Raw genomic sequence first — 25,935 nt, 5'->3', positions numbered from 1 at the left:
AAAGCATGGATGGAGTGTTTGTGTGAACTAATATAAATTCAAAGTAAAGGAGCGGAGGGGAGAGCAAGAGAACCCTCCGCTCTTTCGGCTCCGCGGGCCAGATAGAACAGCCGAAAGGGCTGGATCCAGCCCGCGGTCCGTAGTTTGCCCACGGCTGTTCTAACCACTGAGAAACTCCAGCCAAGGCTTCTTCCAGTGTATACTTTATGTCAGGTACGGTAGTCTTCATTTCTGACTGGTTCTTATTTATGGTTTCTATTTTTTATGCTGTTGTGGTTCCCACTTTGTTCCCTATAATTCTCACTAAGTTCTTTGAGCATCCTTATGATCATTATTTTGAACTCTATATCTGATCAATTGCTTGCCTCCATTTCAGTTAGCTCTTTTTCTGGATTTTTCTCCTTTTCTTTCATTTGGGGTTGTTTCTTTGTCTCAATATTTTTTCTATCCCTTTGTATTTGTTTCTGTGTATTAACTAGAACTGCCATGCCTCCCAGTCTTCATGGGTGGCCTTATGCAGTAGGTGTCCTGTTGGACCCAGTGGTGCAGTTTCTTTGATCTCTTGAACTGGATGCTCTAGGAATGTCCCTTGTGTGGGTTATTTGGGCTCTCCTGTTATAACTGGGTATTGATTGCTGTTGTCCCATTCATGAGTGGGATCTTCCCTCAGGCTGGCTGACTGTAAGGCTCAACCCTAACCACGTTGTGCAAGCTGTTATACAAGCACTGACAGAACAAAACAAAACACAACAAAAGAAAAACATACAAAAAGACACCTACAACAAATAAAACAACCACAAAAGAAAAGAGAAGAAGAATAATAAAGAAAAGAAAATTTAAAATATGAGAAGAAAAAAGGGTGAAAGAAAAAGAAATATGAAAGGAAAGAATGGAGAGAAAAAATAAGAATGAAGAATAGGAAAATAGTATGAAAGAAAAGAGGAAGGAAAAATTATGGAAAGGAAAAAAGAAAGACAAAAATAAAAGGAATAAAGAGCAAGAAGGAGAAAGAAGAAAAAAGAGTGAGAAAAGGAAAGAGAAAAATAAGAGATATGAAAGAAAAGGGAGAAACAGAAATAATAACAAAGCAATAAAAAAATAAATGCAAAAAAGAGAAAGTGAAGTGGAGTTTGTCTTGGCAGAGTTTAGTGCCTCCTGGTAGCTCCCTTTGGAGCCTGCTCTTCTGTTGACTGAAGCTATTTTTGTCTGACGTTTTTGTCTGACGTTTCTGTGCCTCCCGGGAGGTACTTTGGTGCTAGCCACTGTCAGAAGCTGACCAGGCTCTCAGCAACCTGTTCAACACTTCAAGTGATCCACAGTTCATGGAAGCCCCCACAGGGCTTAGCTGAACATGGGGCCATGCTGCATTCTAGGGCTGGATTAGCAGCATGGGGTCCAGGGATGAGTCAGCAAACATCCCAAGGCTCCTTGGGCTCTGCCTCCACCCATCTCTGCCTTCCAGTCACTGTAAAGGCTGTTTCTGAAAGGCTTTTGGTGGAATCCAGAGTATGAAGCCTCTGGTTCTCTCATGAGGGGGAGGTGCCATTCACATTTCTCATAGCCACTCATCTGAGACTGTCCCAGAATACTTCTCTGACCTTGGCATGGTGGAGCCCCTCATATGCAGTCCAGTGGGGCTGCTGGGAGCCAGAAATTTCTATTAGCTCTCCAGTGACAGTGGGGGCAATGGTCCCACCCCAAAACCCGTCACTGATGCCCCCTGAGTCTTTTCAAACCCATAGGCTTGGCTGTTGCTGCTGTCTCCTCCACAAGGTCAAGATGCAAGGTGGGGCAAGTGGGAGTCCTGAGGGTGGGGTGAGCTGCATCCCCCAAGGTGGGGTGTCTGCCTTTTCCCAAGATGTTGCTGGCTGGGAGGAGCCTGCTCCTCTCAGAAAAATGGCTGCTGTGGTATAGGGTCGGGGACAACCAATTGCAGGTCTCTGGGTTGCTGCTTTTTCATATCTTCCTACAATGCTTCCCATCCCAGCCTCTCCTCAGACAACTCTAGTCCTCACTGCCCTCACTTCACCAAAGCCTTAAATGAAAAACCTGTGTTCTGGGATTTTTATTTACTTTTTTTAAGGGAAAAAAAAAATGTGGCTTTATCTCCCACCGGCTCCAGTCTCCTGGCAGTCAAAAGCCCTGCTGCTTTTTACAGCTGGATGTTACATGGGCCGCTGTTCTTGGCTCTGGTGTTCTGGACTGGCAAGCCCACCTGGGATCTGGGCCTGGACCCCAGGGATATCTCCGCAGCTAAGAGATCCCTCCTCATCCTCGGCCTACTGCCATGGAAGCTGGGCCTGTCCTTCTCAAAACCCTCCCCTTCCTTGTTAAAGTCTCCTCTTCAGCTAATCCTCAATTGGTAATTCCAGGTGAATGTTCCCCAATTTAGTTTTATTTCCAGTTTGGCCCTCGGAGGAGGTGCAAGAAAGATTCACCTACTACACCACCATCTGGAAACCCTAGCTCCTTGTGTTTTTAAAAGCTCTCTTTCTCACTTTTCTCCCCTTTGGTTTATTTAGTTTCAGGCAGTTGTAGGCTGTGTTTACATTTCTGATATCTGCAAGAAGACTTTGGAAGTTATTGAGAAGACTTCAAAAAAATTCTATTAGGTTTCTAATTTTGCCAAATTTCTGATCATAGAGTTATTAGATTCTTTGAACTATCTTGTCACGTTTTAGGCAGGACAAACAGTAAGAAATTTTAAAGTATCTGCTCAGAGGGCCAAAGTTTTTTTTTATGATTCATTTAGAAGTCATTTTATCTTTTAGACAGTTTTACTCATTAACTAAATGTATTTCACTGTCCCAGAGTGGTTTGTATTCCTCTTCTTTTAGGAAATACTAGAGGCCCAGTGCACGAAATTTGTGCACTGGAGGGGAGGGGTCCCTGAGCCTGGCCTGCACCCTCTCTCAGTCCGGGACCCCTCAGGGGATGTCCAGGACCCCTTGCTCCTTACTGCCTGCCTGCTCGCTGCTCCTAACCACCCACTCAGATCACTGCTCCTTAGTGCTGCCATGGAGGTGAGAGAGGCTGCTGCCATGCCGCTGCGCTCACCAGCCATGAGTCTGGCTTCTGGCTGAGCGGCAGTCCCCCTGTGGGAGCACACTGACCACCAGGGAGCAGCTCCTGCATTGAGCATCTGCCCCCTGGTGGTCAGTGCACATCATAGCAACCAGTCATTCTGGTTGTTCTGCCCTATTGGTTGTTTAGGCTTTTATTATATAGACTAGAGGCCTGGTGCACGAATTTGTGCATGGGTGGGGTCCGGCTGGCCTGCCCTGATCAGGGCCAATCTGGCCGGACTGGATGGAGGTAGGAGCCGTGGGCAGTTGGCCAGCTGGCCCAACCCCCTGGTCAAACTCCCCGTTGAACTCCCAGTCGAACTCCAGTCAAGGGGACAATTTGCATATTAGCCTTTTATTACATAGGATTGTTTTTATGACAAACAACATAACACAGAGAGACAAGAAAAGGAAACAAAGGAGCACAATTAGATGATGCCAGTGTATTGAGGGAAACAGCATCCCTTTACTCCTGAGGCATCACACCACATGCCAGTACCTGGGGCTATCACCCCCACCCTTGAAGGAAAAACCTTGTCTCAGAGAAAGACATTTGACCTCAACCAAAAAACAAGGGCGGTCTGAACCTAAGAAGGCTTCACAGTCCAAGGAAGCAGTGAGCCCAAAAGAGACTTTATTGGTATCATACTTGGTTCTAGGGATGCTGGATCATGCAGGTGAGACCTATTTAGATCCTGTTTGTGATTCCAGATATGCTAACCTAAAATAAAAGGTCTTTCAATGTAAGAGGCAATAAGTATCAAAACAATAGCTATTCTGGAATCACTGATTCAAGCAGAAACCCAAATAGTGTTTTAATTAGAAGACAAAGGCAAAGGGTATTTATGAGATAAGGAGGGGGCACAATTGTACCAATAGAAGGAAGACATTTATATTGATACAGATAACATAATAGTGATGTTAATTCTAAACAGTGCTTTTAATTTTTAGTCCAATAGTCATCAGTCCAATAGTCACTTTCTTCTTAGCTCTGCAAGCAGTTCTCTGGGACACAGTTATTCTACCCTATTTTAACATTCCAGAGATTTGAGGAAGAAGACCTACAAGGCAGTATCCATGGAGTGGCAGCTCTAGCTCCATTTTAAAATAGCTCCATTTATTATGTTTTTAAAATATGGTTGATTATATCACTGGCCATTGGTGATTGGTTCAATCTCCAGCCCCTTCCTGCAGGTCAGGAGTGGGACTGAAACTTCCATCCCCCATCACATGATTGGTTCTCTGGGTAGCTGGCTCCCCATCCTCAAATGGGCCAAAAGCCACCTCATTAACATAACAAAAGGCACCTTTGAAGCTCTCAGCACAGGGAATTCCTAGTGGTTTAGTTCTGTGCCAGAAATGGCTAAAGACCAAATATGTATTTATTATAAATCACAATGTCACAACTGCCCTGGCCTGAACAGTGGTTTCCTCCCATCCTTCTCCTTTCCATTGTGCCCCTCAGCATCACCTCCATCCCTTACTGAGGTCATACTCTGTGCCAGGCAGTATATGACTGTTTACAAGGACTACCTCCTCTCTCCCTGACAGGGTGGGCTGCTCTGACTCCATGCTACAAATGTGGAAACAAACTCAGAGTTCCTCTAAGACTGCATGGCCAGGAAGTGGCAGATCTAATGCTTTCAGCTCAGACTTCTATGCCTTAAACGATCAATTTCCCCCCCAGTGTATCCTGTTACCTTCCTTTGTTAATTTTTTTCCCTCATAAATCATTAAAATTAAAATAACCATGTTTATTTTATTGATTTGCTTTCACCCTGCTCACTTCCAAAATTAATTCAAAAGGCTTATGCTCATATAAATCAATAAAACCAAAACTTGTTAACTTCTATTCACACATACAAAAATGATTCATGGCCAAAACCGGTTTGGCTCAGTGGATAGGGCGTCGGCCTGGGGACTGAAAGGTCCCAGGTTCGATTCCGGTCAAGGGCACGTAACTTGGTTGCGGGCACATCCCCAGTGGGGGGTGTGCAGGAGGCAGCTGATCGATGTTTCTCTCTCATCGATGTTTCTAACTCTCTATCCCTCTTCCTTCCTCTCTGTAAAAAATCAATAAAATATATTTAAAAAAAAATGATTCATGAAACACTGCTCTGTAGCCCTTTTATGGGTTAGAGCCCCTGTCCTTATTATGATTTATAATAAATACATATTTGGTCCTTGTGAGATAAAAGTCAGAAATGGAAGACCAAAGCGGAAGGAAGAGGGTCTCTTTAGAGGTGGTGGTAGGGGAGAATTGGCTCCGAGCTTCCTGGCAACCAGGGCAAAGAGGAAAGCATGCAATGCTATGGCACACTCTAGGTCGTTGTCCCTACTAAGCTAGAAAAGTTGTGGATGTGGGTATTGGTATGAAAATGGTGTCAGGCCATGAACATGCAAGGGCTGCTCCCTTTCTAGCTTCTGTGGTCCTGGGAATGGTGTGCTGCCAGAGCTTTAGAGAGTAAAAGAACCTAAATTTATTACTGCCTCTACCAGGTGACCCTGAGAAAAGGAAGGTCCCCACTCAGTGTGAAATAATTTTTGCCACTGGAGTGAGCAGTGTTGGGAGTATTTGTAGAGAGAGTTACCCGATGAGGTCTGGGCCTGTAGCAGGTCTACCTCAGGCCTGCTGGAAGTGTATGGGTTCTTGACTTCATGTGGGAAAGATTTCATAACATGAATCCAGATGATTTCCAAACTATGTTTATTAAAACTGGGGATAATGAAACAAAGGCTTAAGGTAGGAGAAGCAACAGGAGAAAGTCAGAGAAAAGGGGGGCTTTGGAGACAGATTCAGGGGGTAAGCCTGGGATGAGCTGCTGCTGCCCACAGCTACCCTGGTTGCAAGTCTCATGAGGTCCCTTAGAGTTTAGGAGAAAAGGGACAGAGGTACAAGGTGTGGGTGTCCTTTGTCTTGAGACTTCTTATCTTCCTTTAGTTGGCTGTAATCCTAGGGGAGGGTCTTAACAGAATATTCATTAGCTTTTCAAATGTGTCCTTCAAGGTGTTGATTCATCACAATGTGTGCATAGAGGGGTCAGGTTAGTTTTAAAGAACATCATTGAAGAGGGATCAGGACTAAAGCTGTTCTGTCCCAGGATAGTCTAGAATGTGTAAACCATTGTTCCTAAGTGTCTTTGATTAGGGAAGATAAAACCTTGTGATTCATTAGCTGGCTATAAATTGCTCAAATCGTTTGGCCTTATTTAATTATTTTGTCTCAATTTCCCTTATTCCACTTGCCAAGGAATTTCCCTAGCTTCTTACTCTCCTGCCACAAGAGAATGAAGGCAAAAGTGTTCCTACCAACATTTGTCACCTCCTGTCAGGACACCTGAAGATAGACTAAAGAGTGCATTGTGTTCCTTTGGGCAATGTGAAGGCTGGGGCATCCAGGCCTAAGCTGTGGTGGGCGCCCTGGAGTGGCTGCTGGAGGGGCTTTGCTGTGTGGCCTTGGGCAAGGGACAGAGACCAGCCCTCAGAACAGGAATGTTCATTTTGAGGCCAGCTTGCCAAAGCAGGACAGTCTCAGGATGTGGCCCTGCTTAGGCTGTGCCGAGCCCTCTGAAGTCATACTGTCTAGATGAGTGAATGAGTGAGGGGACGTGACTGTTCCTCAGGTGTGCATATGGGGTCTGTCTTTCTCCAAAGCCCTGTCTCCTTCCCCTGCATTGGAACTGCTAAAAAGGGATGCCCAGGGAACAGGTGCTAATACCCTGGGGGCACAGTCAGACCAGGGCCCAAGTGGGGAGGGTCTTGGTGTACACTGCAACCCCCCTTCCTCCTCGCAGAAGGTGGGCTGTGATGGAGTGATCGGCTCCAACAAGCAAGAAGACAAGTGTGGTGTGTGTGGAGGGGACAATAGCCACTGCAAAGTGGTCAAAGGCGTGTTCACACGCTCACCTAAGAAGCTGGGTGAGTGAGCCCCTCCCTCTGGCCCTGGGGCCTGACTGTCTACAGCACCTGCTCGGTGGGCATGGGATGCTTGTCCTTGGGGCTCTGTCTGGGTTCATGACTCTTCCGGAAGGGTGAGGTGGTGGGAGAACCTAAATCAGGACAGCTTGAGCCAGGCTCCAGGGTGGGTGGGGGACAGGGAGAGTGGGGGCCCAGGTGAGGGTTCAGGGCAGAAGATGCCAGAATATGGGTACATAAGGTGGGTCTCAAATGTCTATTTGAGGGCAGGGCTTGCTGAGGCCACTCCACCCCTGCCTTGTAGGGCTGTGGGGCAGCTGTGGATCCCTTGCTCCCTGTCCCTTCGCTGCCTTTCTGGGTGGGCAGTCAAGACCCATGAAACACTAGAGCCTCTGGAGCTGTCTTTGAGGGCAAGGCCCTCCATGCCTTGTCTGCACCCCAGTGATTCCTCTCCTCTTATTTGTCTTTGTCTCCCCACATCCCAACAAAGGTTACGTTAAGATGTTTGAGATCCCCGCAGGAGCCAGACACCTGCTCATCCAGGAGGCGGACACTACCAGCCATCACCTGGGTGAGTCCCACAGCCCAGGAAGGTGGCAGACCTACAGCTGGCTCTACCGGGTATGGGCAGCCCAATTGGAGGGACTCCCTGTCCCTGGCTCAGCCCATGTCGTGGACCTTTTCTGGATTCACCTTTTGGTGGAGAAGCCGTGCGTTTGGAGTCATTCTTGTGGTTGGGGGGGTGGGGCACATATCCCGCCACAGCTGCTGCCAGGATCCCTCTGATCTCAAGGCTAACGGGAACTGCCCCCCGCCCACTGGGAGGCAGGCAGGTCTGCAAGCAGGAGAGTCCTGAGTAGCCTCCCCACACACTGACCAGAGCGCCTGTGTGGAGGGTGGCCTCACATAGTGTATTTGCATATTTTCCATTCGTGTACTTCTACATTCCTGAGATTCTATCTAGCATAGAGATCTCTGACCACTCTTGAAATGTCGGATGTTCCAACAGCTCTGGATGCCCCTTCCCACATGGCAACCCCCTGCCAAAGGGACTCTGCTCACTGAAGCTGCCTGGGGCCTTTTGCAGGGGCGCCACCTATCCTCACCCACTCCCCAAAAAGGCTTCTGGGCCCAACCTCCTGGGTAGTCCTGGGGCCCAAAAGTGATGCAGGGGGCTGCTGGGAGATCCTGAACAAGTCCCTTCCCCCAATTTTGGGTCTACCTTCTTCTGTGTCCTGAGGGGCTCAGATTGGTTCAGGACCTCACCATCTGGCATCCCTGCTGAGACATAACAGAGCCCATTTTCTTTTAATTGTCATTTTTCTTCTGTTGTTACTTTAAGAAGAAACTTTATATTGCTACCCAAAATGCAAAACTAGTTCCACTTGCCTTAAACAGAAGGCAGGTATAAAAGTCAGTGCCCCCCCGAAAAAAAAGATGGCTAAAGACTCCAGGTCCCAGGTCCCCTGTCTCTGCAGGAGAGAAGAGAGAGTTGGTGACAAGTTGAGGACCCATGACACCTACTGAGGCTCACTTTGTGCTGTAGACAGAGAGTTACAGGAGACTTGTGTGCGGAGTTACTTCCTCACTCTGTGCCCTGTCAGCTCCCCAGTGCCCCTTCCACACCATGGGACGTGTGAGGCTTCCTCACCAACGGAGTCCTCAGCTCCTAGACATTCTTTGCAATGGCCTGAGTGGTCCCCTAGTCAGGGCAAGCCTCTTCAGGAGGTATGGGGAACTGGTGGGGCCCCAGGCAGGGCCACTGTTACAGATGGGGTGGGGAGACCCTGATTTTCAGCTGGACATATGCTCACCCCATGGCAGAAAGCCCCGCCCCAACATTGTGCCCTAGTGTCCAGCAGATACCCTGCACCCCGGGGGGTTGAGGCGGCAGGCAGGGGCCCTGAGTGCCTATGGAGTGTTCCAAATAGGCTGCAGAGAGGGAGCCTTGGTAGCTGTTTCCACTTCTGGGCAGAGCCCCTGCTCCCCAGGGTCTGCGGGGGCAGGTCCGAGAAAAGACCCTGGGCCTGGCAGAAAGGCACAAGTTCTGGCCAAGTGGCAAAGGACGAGCCAGGCTCTCAGGTGATTTGGGCTGTCTGGCAAGGACACTCCCTGCACCTGCCCAAACCAGTGTGCCCCCCCAACCCCGGCCTCCCTCCAGCGTGCCTGGATCTTGCCCCTGGTAATCATGGTGGGGGCTCCATTTTGCTGTTTTCAGCCGTCAAGAACTTAGAGACAGGCAAGTTCATTTTAAATGAAGAGAACGACATAGATCCCAATTCCAAATCGTTCATCGCCATGGGTGTGGAGTGGGAGTACCGGGATGAAGATGGCCGGGAGACACTGCAGACCATGGGCCCCCTTCATGGCACCATTGCTGTGCTGGTAAGTCCCCAGGCCAGGGGGCAAGTGGCCACTGGGGAAGGGATGGAGCCTCCTGCATCCTTCAGGCCATGCTGGGAACGGCCTCTCTGGCCAGTCCATCCTTGTGTCAGAGTGGGGGACAGGTATGGAGCTGCCAGTTGGGGCTCTGGGCCCTCCATCACACTTATAAGGGTTTTGGTTTCCCTGCTGAGTGACATCTATAGCCACCTTTCATCATGCTCCTTCATGTCTGCCATCCAATCCCAGTTGTACCACACCCTGGGAATAATGGACAGGGTTCAGGATGTTAGACCACCAGACCACTGGACTTTGTCCCTGAGCAGGCCTGTACCCCAGGTCTCCTGAGTTCATGAGCATGGACTGCTCCTGGTTATGGAAGTACAGAGGGGGACTTGATTTTCTAATCACATTTTTAAAATCAATTTTAATTACATAAGTAATATATTTTATCTTTTAAAAAAATCAAACCACTACAGATAAAGCTAAGGTGAGTTCACTGTGGTGGGGGTAGGCACCCGGACCCCAGCACCTCATCCCTGGGCATACGCTCCGATTGCTTCCCCGGCAGGCACTTTCACCCCCAGATGCTGTTGGGACCCACCTGCCAGTGCAGGTGCAGGTAGGCCTCGGGACCTGCAGGTTCTGCGTTGGTAAATTCACCTACTTGCTAAAATGTATCTGTAATCCCCAAATAAAAACTCAGCGTGATTTCCATAGCCATTTGCAGACAAATGCAGAGCAGTGGCATGCATGTTCCAGCTGAGGGGGAGCCAGGTGACCCTCTGCTTCTTGTCTTAGCTCCTACTATAAACCAGTGTCCTTTTCACAGTGTATTTACTGCCACATTTTTCACATTTTTGTGCTTTAATGGGATGATTTCACTGTTTAAAATGGCCCCAGGCATAGTGCTGAAGGGCTCTGTGCAGTTCCCCAAGGTGAGCAGCTGTGGGGTGCCCCATGGAGCCCGTGCAGCATTGGGGAGCTCCTTGCAGGCCTGCGTTACAGGGCGCTGGCCCAGAGTCACACGGCAGGGAATTAGCACCATGTATTAAGTAAGGGTCCTTAAACAGAAAACGCGTAAAAGATAAGGTGACATGTTGACAGTAAATGAGAATGCCATGGCCGGAATCTCACAGGACCTAACTCCCTGCGAGCAATGGTTCAGTGTTGGGGACCTTGTAGAACATAACGACCTACAGCGAATACCAAGTCTGGGCTGTAAGTTACCTTGACTGACATTTCTGAACTGGCTTTGAGGAGGTGGAGAGTTGGGCAGATATATTCATGGCTGTGTGGGGGCGCAGGTCATCCCACAGGGAGACACCCGGGTCTCGCTGACGTACAAGTACATGATCCATGAGGACTCGCTCAACGTGGATGACAACCAGGTCCTGGAAGATGACTCCGTGGGCTACGAGTGGGCCCTGAAGAAGTGGTCCCTGTGCTCCAAGCCCTGTGGTGGAGGTGAGAGGCTTCTCAGGGTGGGGACCCGAGGAAGCCAGGGCCTGAATGGGAAGGGTCTTCTAGGGGAGGGGCTTCTGGAGCCGCCAGTGCCCTGCTGACTGCCTGGCCAGAGGCATGTGCCAGGCATGAGAAGACAGGCCCCAGGGAGGTTGAGGCAGTGATCTGTGTCTGGGTGACAAGGGCCTAGCCCTGCCTGGGAGGGAGCAAAGGGTGAGCAGAAGGGAGGTGTTCAGGGCAGCAGGCCTAAAGCAGCCAGAGGGCATGTGTGGGATCTGGTTGATGCCAACATGAACCTAAATCAGTGCGGGAGGCAGGAGTGGCCTGGCGGGAGTTGCTGTGAGAGTGGGTTGGATGTGTTACTATGGCATCACGAGGCAGGGCACAGGGAAGATGTAGGCTGTGCTGGAGATGGGTGGGAAGGCCCCTCTGCAGGGGTCCCTCCCTATGTCCCTCCCTATGTTCATTTCCTCCCAGACCTTCCTGGGCAGTGCTGGGTGCAGAGGGGTCCCTCCTGCCCCATACCTCAAGGAGCCCACAGTTGGGTGGGACATGCAGGTATACAGGAAGTTCTGATTTGCCCAGAGTGGTCACTGTTTCTGGGGGGTGAACAAGATCAGAGACAGGAGATGACAGCTCAGCCTGCAGGAGCAGGGACCAGGACAGACCTCCCTCAGATGCCAAAAGGGGTTCACTGAGGGGCTCGTCACCCACTCCCTGGCACTGACAGATCAAAGGCTTCTCTCTCCAGTGCTTCCACCTGGGTAATGGTGTCCCCAGCCTCCTGTTGAGCCTCCCCAACCCCTGTGGATTTCCTCTGCGTGTCCTGTTGATTCTTGCTTCTACATATCTCTTGGCCCCATCTGCTATTCCCATCTTCCAAGCCCTGGCACCCCCTCGCTCCCTCCCTGGCCCTGTGTGTTCACTTGCCCCCAGAGTGACCTATTAAAGAGGAAGATCAGATCATGTCCCTCCTGGTGTCATAGCCTTCAGCAGTTCCCTCTGCTCTAAGGATAAAAAACAACTCTCCTCATGGCCCCCGAGGGCCAGGCAGCTTGCAAACCTCTCCACTGCTCACCCTAGCTTTAGATGCTTCTCCTGGACATGCCATGCTCCTGCCTCAGGCCCTTTGCACAGTCTCTCTCCTTCCCTGGGAGCCCCTCCCCGGCCTTCCTCCTCTACTTCCTGTGATGCATCCAGATGCCCAGACTGGATCAGGCTGCCCCACCATATTCCCCCATGTCTCGCCCACTAAGCTGGGGTTCTGTGACCATAGCACTGTGACCTGGTCTCTATAATTCTTTGTTGTGAGGGCTGTCCTATGCATTGTAGGATGTTGAGCAACACTCCCCCAGTTGTAACAACTAAGTGTTTCAGACATTTCCAGATGTTCTCATGTGCAAAGTCATCCCCATTTGGGAACTGCTGCACTAGACTGTGGTGGGAGGAGACTCATGGGACATGTTCCCACGTTTAGCCAACTCCTGGGTCATGCCAGATCCTCGGTGCATATTAGTTTAAGGTGGAGCAAATGGCTAAGCAACGGGAGAGGAAATGAATCCTTCCCTCTTGTCCCAGGATAGCCAAGGGGCCAGGGAGAAGGTGGTCGCTCTCCCTGGCCTCTCACCCTCACTTCCTTAGGGTGCTGGGAGGACACAGGCTAGACATCTCCAAGGCCTGGCTCGGGCACACTACCCCACCAGAAAGTTGGGAAGAACGGCTGAAGCTACAGGTGAATCTGCCCCTTTGCACCCCGTAGAGGGGCCACTCTGCCCCATTGAGCCTCCTCGAGCTCTCATCTTCAGGGTCCCAGTTCACCAAGTATGGCTGCCGCCGGAGGCTGGACCTCAAGATGGTGCACCGCAGCTTCTGCGACGCCCTCCCGAAACCCAAAGCCATCCGCAGGGCTTGCAACCCACAGGAGTGCTCCCAGCCCGAGTGAGTGCCTGGGGTTGCCCAACTGCCTGACTCCAGCCTCTGGGTCCCACTAGAGGGAGTAGAGGGCAGACCCCCCCCCCCTTCCGGGGCTGCAGTAGAGGGAGGTATGGGATCTGTGTGGATGGGGGTGAGGGGTAGTCTGGGCCTCATATTTCCTGAGATGGGTGATGGGTTCATTGTCATTCACCATGTTTTGTGGAGTCTAAGAGGCTGCACCTGCTTCAGACTTGCAAAGCTAAAACACTACTGTGCATCTTAAAGATGGCAAGTAGTAATGCTCAGGTGAGGGAAACTGAGGCTCAGGGTATAGGGCTAGCTTCTGATCCTGTGGGAGATGTTTCCAAGACAGCTCATAGCAGCGGCTGCATCCTTGACCTCCAGCCCCAGGGTCTGGCAGGGCTGCATATCTGGGTCCTGAGCAGGGAAGACAGTTGGTAGTAGGTGGGGGCATGTGGGGTTGGGTGCTAAGGGCCTTGATACTGCTGCCAGAAGGGTCAGTGATGTCAGCAGAAGCTGAAGTCAGAGGGCAGAGCCAGAGCCACAGAAGGAACAAAGACTGACAGGGTCCTTCAGGCCTGGGCTATTCATGGCCACCTGCACCAGGGCTCCCAGCAGTAGACATGTGTAGGGCTCATTATTTGTGGGACCTCGGGCAAGGGTGCAGCAAACCTATGGGGCACCTTTGTGAGACGAGGGAAGGCCGTGCCTGAGAGAGCAGGAGGCCTTCCCTCTATCCACTGTGGCCACAGGGGACTGACCATGTGCCACTCTGCCCTGGCAGATGGGTCGTGGGCGAATGGGAGCCGTGCAGTCAGAGCTGTGGGCGGACAGGCACGCAGGTTCGCTCCGTGCGCTGCATTCAGTCACTGCACAACAACACCACTCGCACCGTGCACACCAAGCACTGCAACGATGCACGGCCCGAGGGCCGCCGGGCCTGCAACCGTGAGCTCTGTCCTGGACGGTGGCGGCCTGGACCCTGGTCCCAGGTAAGTAGGCCCCCTGGCCCTGTCCTGTGTTCTCAATTCCCAAACCAAGCTTGGGCAGGACTGAGGTGGCCGGGGCATCCCACCTTTGCTGGACTCAGTTCATGCCCTGGGCACCATCCCAGAGGTCTCAGGGCGCCAGTGGTACCATGTAATCAGTGGTCTGTTCAGAAACCCAGTGGAATGTGTGTCTTCAGGGCAGCCTGGGCTCCCGGGAGGCTGAGGGCAGCCTGGGCTCCAGGTTCTTATCTCTGAAGGTGGATGTGTGGTCTAGAAGGTCAGCTAAGTTGGCAGGAGGGGACATGAACCAAGGAGGGTTTAGACTTGGGCTGTAAGGAGTAATAAGGATGGTCTTGGGGACTGAGGAGAGAGCTGAGCTGACATAAGCACTGACCTCCAGCTCTCAGCCAAGACCAGCCTCAGGGTCCATAATTCACTAGGAGGATCACAGGGCTCAGAGGTCGGTGCACTCGTGGTTATGGGTTATTACAAGGAATGCTCAGAGCACAATTAGGGAAGGGAAGAAGGCCATGGCCAAAGCCAGAGGAAACGGGCACCTGCTTCCAGGTGTTCCTTCCAGTGGATTCACCACGGATGCACCTAATTCTCCCGGCAGTGACGTGCAGCAACACACACGAAGTGCTGCCAATCAGGCAGCCCACCCAAGCCTGGGTGCCCAGGGTTTTTACTGGGAGTAGTCACGTAGCCAACAGTGCCTGTGTGTGTCATATCATCAGTTACCGAAGCTCTAGACCCCAGCAGGAAAGCGGGTGCTCAGCAGAAATCACATTGTTGGTGCAGTGCAACTCAAGGCCTCAGGCATCAAAAACACTCACCAGACAGAGCATTCCATGGACTTGGTTCCCTGGAGCTGCCCATGAGCCAGTCCTGCAAATGGCCTTTCTTGGGACTGTGTAGGGTTTAAGCAACCATGTCTGCTGAGTCAACCCTTTTTCACACACAGGGCAAGGACTTGAGAATTATCCTTGTTCACGGCTGGGCCAGCTGTGAGCCGAGCCAGGAGTCTGGGTGTGACTGCTCCTGCCACCCCATGGAGAGGGCAGAGCGGGACAGGGGCTGGAGGGGCTACTGAGGGTGCTGGTAGTATAGAGCCTGGGGGAGCATGGCGGGAGAAAAGTCAGGGGGATGGTCATCTGCCAAAGCCTCCGGGACTCAGAGCTTTCCCACTGGTCCCCAGTGCATAGCAGGTATTTCTGGGTCTTGGGTATCCCATAGCCAGAGCATTCAGAAATGCCAGGCCCTGCATAGTCGTTCTCTCTAACTCACAATAACTCTGAGACATAAGTATGTGTGTCCCCTCTTAAGAGTCCAACAAGACTGAGGCAGCCACCTGAGGCTGGGGTGAGGCCAGGCCAGCCTCTAGTCCACACTCTCTCCCTGCCCCTCACCACCTCAAATGAGTTATGGGGTCACATGCGTGAGGGGCTCTTCCGGACCCGCAGCATGGGAGGTGGCCCCTGACTGGTGACTCTCCACCTACAGTGCTCTGTGACCTGTGGCAATGGCACCCAGGAGCGGCCGGTACTCTGCCGCACAGTGGACGACAGCTTTGGGATCTGCCGGGAGGAGCAACCTGAGACAGCAAGGACCTGTAGGCTGGGCCCCTGCCCAGGTAAGCCCTCTGCTGCCCTGTTCCCTGGGCCCCAGTGTGCAAGCCCCAAGGCCAGGGGGTTGGTCCAGGCAAATGTTCTTCCCACAAGTGTTCTGTACTCAGCATCCCAGGCCTTGAAATAGAAGTGGAGGCCTCCCAGACTAGGGCTGGGCCCTTTCCATAGTGGGCAATATAAGGAACAGCTCATCTTCAGGCCAGGCCAGGCCCTGATGAAGGATGGAATGGATTCAGCCCATCCCTGCCTCCCTGACACTCCCTGTTGGTCTGGGAACTAGAACCAGACTCACAGTGACCACACAGCAGGGCTCAACAAGACAAATGCCCCGTACCTTGCACAAACAACAACCAGAATACCGGCTACTTACAGACACCTTGGCAAATGCTAGACATGTGACCTCTTTTGGTCCCTGAAACAGCTCAAGATGTAGACCCCATACAAGTTCTGTCTACAGAGAAGGGAGCTCAGGGGGGTCAGGTGTGCCCACCCCAGCTGGGGGCAGGGGTGGTAGATCCCAATTCACTGGGTTCCTGCATTCCTGGAGCAGGCAGTTTGTGCTCAGCTGGGGAGCAGGACTGGGTGTGGAGGAGCAGTACACAGGTCAGGAGGCCAGCAGCGCCTGTGTGCTGTAGCTACTCCATAGCTGAGACCAGGATGCAAGGGCGTGGGGGAGAAAGACACAGGCCCATCTGTCATAAGGGAGAGCCTGGAAGGCCCTCATTGCCCTTCCCCAGGACGCCAGGGTCTATGGAGCAGGGGGCGGGGGAGCCCTGGCTGGTGCCCCAGCAGCCACAGTCCCTTTCTCTTCCCTCTAGGAAACATCTCCGACCCCTCTAAGAAGAGCTATGTGGTTCAGTGGCTGTCCCGACCGGACCCTGACTCGCAGGTCCAGAAGACTTCGTCAAGTAACCGGCCCGTTTATAACTCTGCCTCTGCCCTCCAGTGCATGCCCTGCGCCTTGTGGAGCTTGCCGTGGGCTCCCCTCCTCTCTTTCTATGGAAAACTCCCCTGACTCTTGCTGAGTGCTCTCGGTTGAATCTGTTTTCTCCTGGGCCTCTGTGCTCGACCATCTCCTTCGGAGCTGCTGGCCACCTGGCCGGGAGGGCCAGCCTTACAGAGGCAAGGCCCCGGCACTGGCCTCTTGTGGGGGGTCCGGGACCTGGTTGGTGATGGCTTGTAAAGGGTCAAAGATCTGTCATGGTGCTGGTAGGGCCAGCAGCCAAAGTGAGAATGTGACCACTTGGTGACCGCCTCACAGGGCGACATCCCTCCAAGCTGGAGCTGTAGGTTGGAAGTCAAGGGGAAGCCTGCCCATCCCCTTTCAAATGCACCCACCACCCAGAGACTGGGGCTCTCAAGGCCTGCAGTTTGTGCTGCCATGCTGGGTAGCCCGGCCCTAAGGGTCCAGCGTTATATTGGGGGCTTCCCGGCTGCCTCTTCTTCTGCTGCTGCTGCTGCTGACCCTGTGCTGAGTGTGTTCTCCTTACTCATGTGACTGTGGCCTGTTTCCTGTGGCCTTTGTGTCCAACTCACACAGCCCTTGCCCCCATGCCCTGTCTCCTCAGGCAGGTTCAGGTCACACGGAGGAGGCCTGGTATGTGTCCCTCCAGTGGGACATAGGGACACACTGCCACTCCCATTCTTTGTCCATTAGCTCCAATGGCCTTTCCTTATCATGCACACATGGCCCCATCCACAGGGGTGAGAGAGTGAGAGACTGATGCGGATGCGGCCACCTGCCAGTGTGAACAACTACAGAATTACCTCAATTTTTATTGCTTTTTTGCTTAGACAAAACTATGTAGAAAATGCCTTAAAGTTGAAAGGTAACAGAATTGGCTGCTAACTCTAGCTTCAGAGGGGGACATGATCCAGGTAGGAGGCAGGACCAGGGGGAGGTGGTCTAAGTTATCCACCTTTGGCCAAGAATAAGGTTTCTCAATCAGGTGGCCTGGCTCCCTGTGCCCCTTGGCCTGTGCAGGGACCCACGCACTCTCAGGCCACCTGTGTAGGAAGGACACCCACTGGCCAGTGGCGCCGACTGTTGCTGAAGCCCTTGTAGGAGCTCCCACAGCTCTGCCTTACTCCAGAGGGCAACATTCTTGGCCCTTCAAGTGACCCGTGCAGCACTCCCGCCGTCACTCCCACCGCACACCCCAGCGCTGTCCACCTGTGAATATAATAGCATCCCCACCAACACCAGCCTCCTGGCACTGATTACTGTTATGTAAATACTCGGTGTGTACTAATTCTCACGACTGTTAACTTCCAACTTTGACTAGGCCACGCGAGTGACACGAGTGACTCTGGGAAGGTGCCGTACACTCCTGGGCATTGTTCTCTCTGTCTACATGCACTTTGGTTTATCAGGGATATTTTACTAGTGTTTTGTATGTATTTATGGCATATTATATAGGTTCCATTGTCGTTGCTTTCCAGTGTTTTGTTTTTTTAATGAGACCATGTGAGTGTGTGCCAAAGTGACTGTGAAAATGACCTTTTATTCTTACTAACGCTGGAAGGACTTCCTGTCATGCAGCCCACAAATAAACTCAATAAAAGTTCAGTGAAACCGGATGCTTGGATTCGGCACACTGTTGGCTGGCTCCTTCTCGTCCTCTCCATGGCTGATGGCACACGGAGCTGCGGGTGCCCTTCTGTCCCATTAGTTCCTTGGTTCCTGATTCAATGAACTTTACTGACCTTTCCCTTGCCAAATGAGATGTTTAAGGTCCCTCTACTGTGGAGACACGCCCCTCCCCTGTGAAGACACACCACTGTGACTTTGAGTTCTGAATCATTCGTGCTAAACAAGCACCTCCAGGGACACCTGTGTTCTCCTTCTGGTTGGCGCTCTTACAGTCCCCCACCTCAGAGGGGATCTGAGCCATGCAGTGGGAATGTGAGGTCAGGATCCAAGATAGTGCTGGTCCACCATCAGACCACCACCCTGGCCCTGGGGCAGCTCTCAGCTCTCTGTTCAGGAAAGGAGAGGTGCCCATCGGGCCCAGAAGAGTCTGAGTCAGGAGAAGGGCAAGACAGTGGTGGCTGTTATAGACATCTGGCCTATAACATTCACGATTGTGTGTGCTCAGCCGAGCCTGCCCTTAGAAGCCACAGGGCCTGTGCATGCATTCAGCTTGCTAACAAGGACCAGACAGAAGGGTAGGGTCTCACAGGAACCTCGCATCTGGGGCCTGAGTGCTGCCCTGCCAGTGAGTAGGTATCTCTCTTCTCCATTTCCTATGAAGGGTCCCAGGCAGGGAGGAGGAAAACAATGAGAAAGTTTGACGTGGGGTTACCATAAGTCATGGATATGGGCTTCGGGGCATAGTGCCAAGCCCCAGTTGTCAGTTTGCAGGGTGAAGGTCATGGTAGTTGTGGCTGAGTCCTGCCTGCCCAGTGCTCTGGCCATGGAAAGGAATTCCAGCTCAAGAGAGACAAGGAGACCAAGGCAAATCTATCTAACAGAACTGAGTTCACTCAGTCTCCTTTCCAGACAAATCGGGAGAAACCCCCAGAGTGCTGTGTGCTTGGGGACAGCCAAGGTGATGAAGGTGTGGGCAGACGAGGGATGCCTGCCACTTCTTTAATTTGTCCCACAATCTTTTGAGAGGTGAAATGGTGCAAAGAAAAGAAAACGAAGCTTTCTCCACCCCAGGCTTTTCCCGCATATGGGGGACAAAGGTGATTCAAGTTGCCTGTAAATGTGGCCTGAGTACATGCAACAGCGGGTCCCCGTCCTCATGGTCCCTCATGACCACCTCAGGAGAAAGTGGAACTGGCACAAGTCTCAGCGTCTCTCATGCTTGCTCATTTCTTTCCAACTCAGGCCACATAGCAATGCCCTCTCCTGTCACCTGAGCCTTTGCCTTCACTCATAACAGGGTTGGTGAGTCTCTCCCTGGAATTTGAGGGGGGAAAAATGGACTTATACATTGAGTTAAGAAGACCTAAAACTTCTCTTTGTACCTTATTTGCCACAATAGTTTCACATGAAGAGTAGTGTAAAATTTTCTTCTAAAATAAAATTTAAGTCAAAAAAGGAGTGAATTTAAAGGAGGAAACTACTAAGCAAATAATCACACAGGTTATTAACTCAGCCAAGACTGTGGGAATGGCACACAGACTTCAACTTGTGACAATGGGTTCCTCTCACCAGCTTGTTCACTGGAAGGCAGTAGGTCTTGCTGTGCATTGCTGCTGAGAATGGCTGAGGATGGAGTGTTGGGAAACTGAAGTTATCATCCTGGGCCAGTCAGTGCCTCAGTACATGTCGCTCAGCCTTGGGTGGTATAATTTTCTCTTCTTCGTCTGTGTTCAGAGATGCTACTTAAAAACCCATAACCATTCATATCCTTTTAAGGGTGATGGGTAATGATTCTTTTGAAATTAATCGAGGCTGATATTAGCAGAGCCAAGTTCTTGGCCAGCAGCTTTCTCAATTATTTATACATTCATTGACTTATTTTAATTTTTAAAAACTTAGAGCAATGTAGCCCAGTATTCAAAGGAAATCAGACCCAGACGTCCAATATGTAAGCCAGGTAGCAGGGAGGCACCCTGGGGGGAGCCTGGCCCCTGCTGTCGTCAGCCTATTTGAGTCAGGGAAATCGTCAGCTCATCCCAATGTGTCCATTCACTCAGCAACAGTCACCGAGTGCTTTCTGTGTCAAGCTCTGACCCGGGCACTAAGGACACTGCCAAGCACCTGACCAGAAGTCAGCAAACTTTTACTCTAAACGGCCAGATAACACTGGGGGACATGTGGTCTCCTTCACAACTACTCAACTCTGCCTTGGAAGTGAGAAAGCAGCTGTAGATAATAAATGAACGGCATGCCTGTTCCAGTAAAACCTTATTTACCAAACCAATTGGAGGGACTGGCTTGGCCCGAGGACGTAGTTAGCCCACCCCTAGCTTAGTCAGATGTGTTGTCTGCTTCTCAGGATTCCAGCCTAGTGAGAGACAAGTGAGGGAAGATGCTTAATACCAACCTTGCTAGGAGTAAAGAAAAAGGCTCTGGTGACAGGAGAGCGCATGTTGTGTGGCAGGAGTGACCCCTCTCCCAGCAGGGCTGCCAGGCCAGGCTCCCTGCTCATCCTGTGCCTCTGCCCCTCCCCAGTCCCCAGCTGACAACTGGGTCTTCCTGAGGTCTGTGACCAATGTTTTTCACTGGTTTTTGACAGCTCACCTGCCAAAAGGGGCAGTGGCCAGGGAGGGGAAAGAAGGGAAAGGGACTCTGAACCCCTCCCACCCCGTGGGTTTCAAACAAGACTACTCTGATTTCATCTGTCACATATTTTGGACATCTGTGTACGATTTCATGTATCAGTTTTAAAACCCTGAAAGCAACATCTCTGGGTCTTCTAATTTGATTTCTGGAATCAACCCATGGCCCTCAACCACCTGTCTGTCTTTCTCCCTCCACATTGTGAGCCTGTTGCTCAAGCTCAAGGTTAGGAAGACCAGGGCTGTTCTTAACCAGCCAATCTGTGTTTATCTCTTCGCACTGTGGATCCTGAAGCCAGTCATGCTTCCTCCCTTGTTTGGCCACTTAGATGCTCAGGACCCAAACTGGTTCCACCTCTGGTTGGTCGGCGCCTCTATGTGTTCTTGCCTGTAATGTTGCTATTGTAAAATGCATAAATTTCCTGTTCTGGACTTCCTCCATTATTCACATTTATATTGCTTACATTTGTACCTTTACTCGTTCTTTCATTCACTCTTATAGGCTCTGGGGATAGAGGGGGCATTCAACTATAGCTTGGGCCTCTGCCATTTGGTGCTTACAGGATAATGAACAAGTCACACATTAGTCACTTTACCTGACAATTAAATGTGAGCTTACCAACTGGGATGAAGTGCTGGAAAGGGGAGACTCGTGGCACCAGGGGACCGCACACCAGTGGGATTTAACCTCCTAAGGGAGGTAGGCTATACTTGTCTGAGGAAGATGTTTTTCATCTGAGCCTAGAGGAGAAGAAGAGAGCAGCTGGAGGTGAGAGGCTCAGCATGTGCAAAGGTTTTGTGGCCAGAAGGAGCCCCACAGAGCAGGAGGTCCAAGGCCTGAGGGAAACCAGAGAGGTGATGGGGACAGCTCTTCACTCGGAAAACAAGGGGCAAAGCAGGGGCTTCACTCAGGACAATGACAGGGTCACATTTCCAGTTGAAACCCATTCTGATTGTAGATAAGCAGGCAGAAAGGTGGCTCTTACCACAGTGTGGCCACAGTGTGTGGAGGTGGGAGGGAAGGGAGCGTGCACATATCTGAGAGGGTGTAGGAGGAGATGCTGATGGACTTGGAGATGGCTGGATGGGGTGTGCGCCTGAAAGGCATTCTCTGAGGCAGATGGTACCAGCAGAGGCTGTGGGCTTGGGCTGCATGTGTGAATTCTCAGGCAGCTTAGGGACTGTTGGGGTTAGGGGGTGTCTAGTAGGAAGTTGTGCCCATGAATCTAAACCTTGGGGAGTTTGGGGTTGGCGTCCAACTAAGTGGTCACCAGCCTATAGGAAAAATTACAGGCTTGAGCAGTGACCACACAGCAGGTGAATGTCAGAACCAGGGGTCCTGAATGGAGGGGCCTGCCTGTCTGCTGTGGCAGGAAGTTTTGATGGGCTGGCATAGCTGCAGATGGAGGTGTAGATAATCTATATGTTGGTGCACAGAGTGAATCTGTAGATGTGGTTCCCATCCCATGGCTGCCCTTCCTCCCCTCTTTCCTCCCTCTCAGTAGGAGCTGAGGTCAACTAAGGAGAGTGAGGGAAGGGAGGTCACAGCAGAGGTTTGTGTGGGAAAGGTTGGGAGCCTCACTGTGGAAAGCAGAGTGTCTGGGCAGAGAAACAAGTAGGCAGATTGGGGCCCATTGAGGTTAGTCATCAAGAATTTATAAGATCAAATGCCCCCTGTGATAGTACTCATTCCTTCATATTGAATGAATTTTTGTAAATCATCTCAATATGTGTGTTGTATGTGAAATGCGGTGGTGGGGGAAAGGGAAGAGGAATGGGAATTTAGAAAGAACACAGAGAGTGAAGGGGGAGTGAAAACAAGAGGAGTTGGATGGGTTGGCTCAATATAGCTGCAGACAGAGTTGGAGCTAGGCTAGGGAAAAGGCAGCCACGTGGGGAAAGAGAGACAATGTGGCCTCCAAGGAAAGAGTCAGGCTCCCCATTGCAAGCTGGACCGTGGATGACCAGTGTCCTGGCAGGAAGGACAGGGAAGGACGTGCTGGGCAGAAGGATTTGCCTATGTGAAGGCATCAAGTTATGGAGCTGTTTGCTTGAGAAATGGCTAGAGGCGCAGTGCAGCAGGGCAATGGGGTGGATGGGGCAGGACACAAAGCTCTCAGGTAAGTTGAAGCAAATGGAAGAAAATCCACATTTTAAATTTCCCTTTAGGCACTTTTCAGAAACAATGATCATCTGGGGAGTTTGCTGAGGATTGGAACAAATGTGAGGAGTGTGGTGAGGCCACAGCCAAGGCTCTGGGTTTGCTTTATCAGGTTTTAGAAACTGGTTCTTTTGGGTTTCATTTTGTTATAGTTACTGATTATAGATTATTGTAGAGTCAACCATTACCACAGGGATGTCACGTGTAAAGATCTGGCGAAGTCCCACTCTTTAAAATGAGCTGGAATCACTCCCCCCGCCCCCCAAAAACAGACAGGTCTCATTTCTGTCTCAAACTCTGAGGGATAGTGAAAAATCTAGACTCAGCTGGGGCCTGCGTGGAGGAGGGGACCATTGCTCACAGCATGTGTGGCTGCACTCCAGGGCAGGTCCAGCACTCCTCTGATGTGGAAACCACATAGACTTTCCGTGTGAGCTCGCTTGCCTGTGCACTGTCTCTGGGCTCTTTCAAATGTCTCCTGCAGCAAGCTGCTCCCTGTAGGGACACAACATTTCCCTTATCTTGTCCTTCGGTTATTTGTCCCACTTTTCTCTTTCAGAGGGCCGCTGCCAAGGCGACAAGTCAATGTTCTGCAGGATGGAAGTCCTGTCTCGCTATTGCTCCATCCCAGGCTACAACAAGTTGTGCTGCAAGTCCTGTAACCTGCATGACAACCTCACTGACGTGGATGACAGGGCAAGGCCACCACCCGGGAAGCATAATGACATTGAGGAGCTCATGCCCACCCTCCCAGTCCCCACTCTAGTCATGGAGGTGCAGCCTGTGCCAGGCACGCCCCTGGAAGCGCCTCTCAATGCCTCCAGCACCAATGCCACTAAGGATCACCCGGAAACCAATGCAGTTGACGTACCCTACAAAATCAATGGCCTGAACAATGAAGTCCAGCCACCCAACCTAATCCCTCGACGGCCAAGCCCATATGAGAAGACCAGAAACCAAAGGATCCAAGAGCTCATTGATGAGATGAGGAAGAAAGAGATCCTCGGATAGTTCTAATAAAATGGAAAGGTAGCATCAATAGCATTTTCTTCTTGCTTATAGAGATATTCCATGGAATGGCAAATCCTGTGTCATGGTGATTAAGTCAAAATTCCTGAGTCCCAAAAGTTTTGAGGGAACAGAGGGAGAATCACATAAAAATAGATATGTGTGTATTATATAGATGGTTTAGAGCATGTGGCCAACAAGGAGAGCACATGGGTGTCCCAGCCCCAGAATGTTCTAAATCCTGAACTGGGCGTGGGTCTGGGGTAGATAGCAATGTGTAGGTTCTACAGCCTTTGTCAGTGAGGGAGGGCAGGAGGACTAACTTGGAGAAAGAAGACATTTGCCTCAAGTTTCTGAGCAGTAACCAGTGGTGACAAACAAGACATTTCCTTTTAATCCCCAGGCCTGGACATGAGCCCCATGGGGACTCTTAGGAAACAATGATTTAGTCACTAACTTCCCAGTCACTAAGATGAGCACATGAGGTGGAGGCCGTGGACTCCAGTGCCTTCAATGCCAGGCAGGTGGTGAGGACGAGTGTGGTGGCTCCAGCATTACGGCCTCTGTGAGAACTGGCCTGCTGCCAGAGAGCATGCTTTTTCACTAGAAGTCTAGATTTTGTGTGAAAATTCTTTCTTTAAAGATCAGCTCAAAATACTCTAAGGAGGCTGGGAGTCTGTCAGGGTGTAGGGCCGCCAGGCTGCAGCCTTTGGTCTCAGGCATGGCCTGACACAGCCTGGCCAATTAAGGACTTAGGGGAAGCCATCTGATGCATTTGGTGCTCACCAGCTGTGCTATCTCGGCCATGTCTGAGCTGTGACGCTGCCCATTTCTTCCTGGGAAAGTCCCTGGAATCCTATAACTTTGGCTTGAGGATTGATCTAAACAGGGGGTCACGTTTCCTGCGAGATGAGAAATCAGTGGGGTGCACTCCCAGGTCTCTCTCCTCTCCATGAACCCTGGCCTTGCTTGTCCCCTCTGGCCAGCCTGGCCTTGGCCCTGCAGCTCCCCAGAGGGGCTCTCTCCTTCCACAAGTGCATGGGAAGACTAACAGGCATGCGCTGAGCTGGGAAGTCCAGTGAGTGGTCAAGGCTGACTCTCCCAGAGGGGTGGAAGTGCTGCCACCAGGATGGTCATGCCTGAGGGACCCAAGATGGACTTTTTAGGCTTGGGTATGCTTCTGAACACCAGTCTTGCTTATGGGGGATAGGCCTGTCCTATTGGAGCCTTCCAGGCCCCTCCCCCCCCCCCCCCCCCAGTTTCATCCCTTAAAAGTTTCAATAGGGAACTGCCAGATCTGTCCTCTGATGGGAGGCATTGGGTGGGAGGTGGGGAGAGCCCTCTGTATCTTTTGCTCTTTCCAAATAGTAACAGTTTCTATTTCAGCAGAATGGTGCTTTGTGAGCAAGATGTGAATGAGAGAAATAAGAAGGTCGTGGGGATGGGTGGGAGAACAATGGCTAATTTTTACCTCTCCCTGCAGTGATATTAACATGCAGCTTAAATTTCCCAAAATTATAAGACGTGGGGGGCACATTAGCTCCTTAGCTGGGCCTCCCTTAACACATAATTCTTGTGTTTTTCATACCCACAAGATTTCTAGAGCCTTTTTATTCTTGCCAGTCAGATCTTGGAGAACTCTTTCTTGTTTAAGTCCCCATTATATGGACAACAAAAATGAGGCTCAGGAAAGCACCATGACAGCAACTTTATATTGAGTTTTGAGGTGCTAAGTCTGTGTGTGTGAATCTGTGCATGTATGTGTGTCTGTGTGTGTAGTCTAAGAGACAAAGAAAGGGTGTAGGACATAGTGAGGACCATATCTGGGATGATGCTTAACTGTCCAACTGGGTGATGACCAGCCTTCCCGTCCCCTGGCATAGCCTTCCCTCTCTTTCTGCCACCATGGCCTACACATGTTCAGACAATGTGCAATGTCTAAAGGAGCTTGCTGACTCCTATGAACTAAACTGGAGAAAACGTTTTGAACATCTCTCATAGTATCACTTCTTCTTTAGTAAGGTATGGTATACAGTACTTTCACAATCCTGTCATTATAATTAGGAAATGGGTCCCTCTGCTTTCTCCCATGGCAGCTCGTATTAGTCACAGCCTGAAAGACTGGGCAGTTCTTGCTTGGGTCTGTCTTGGAA

At 51.1% G+C, this 25,935-nt stretch overlaps 1 protein-coding gene across 1 annotated transcript in view; it reads left to right on the top strand.

Moving 5' to 3' along the window:
* The window catches only part of ADAMTS2 (ADAM metallopeptidase with thrombospondin type 1 motif 2), a 248,372-nt gene extending 224,555 nt beyond the window's left edge, over positions 1-23,817 (top strand). Inside the window, exons 14-22 of the mRNA XM_080674404.1 lie at positions 6,860-6,983; positions 7,471-7,551; positions 9,199-9,365; positions 10,670-10,829; positions 12,632-12,764; positions 13,546-13,753; positions 15,254-15,383; positions 16,197-16,286; positions 23,334-23,817. Coding sequence (XP_080530530.1) covers positions 6,860-6,983; positions 7,471-7,551; positions 9,199-9,365; positions 10,670-10,829; positions 12,632-12,764; positions 13,546-13,753; positions 15,254-15,383; positions 16,197-16,286; positions 23,334-23,785 — 1,545 coding nt within the window. The 3' untranslated portion in view covers positions 23,786-23,817. The remainder of the gene's footprint in view (positions 1-6,859; positions 6,984-7,470; positions 7,552-9,198; positions 9,366-10,669; positions 10,830-12,631; positions 12,765-13,545; positions 13,754-15,253; positions 15,384-16,196; positions 16,287-23,333) is intronic.
* The last annotated feature ends 2,118 nt before the right edge of the window (positions 23,818-25,935 follow it).

Source organism: Plecotus auritus (genome assembly GCF_963455305.1).
Source record: "Plecotus auritus genome assembly, chromosome: 6".
Classification (NCBI taxonomy): Eukaryota; Metazoa; Chordata; class Mammalia; order Chiroptera; family Vespertilionidae; genus Plecotus; species Plecotus auritus.
Note: the sequence above shows the minus strand (reverse complement) of the source record. Positions and strands in the feature narration are given on the sequence as shown.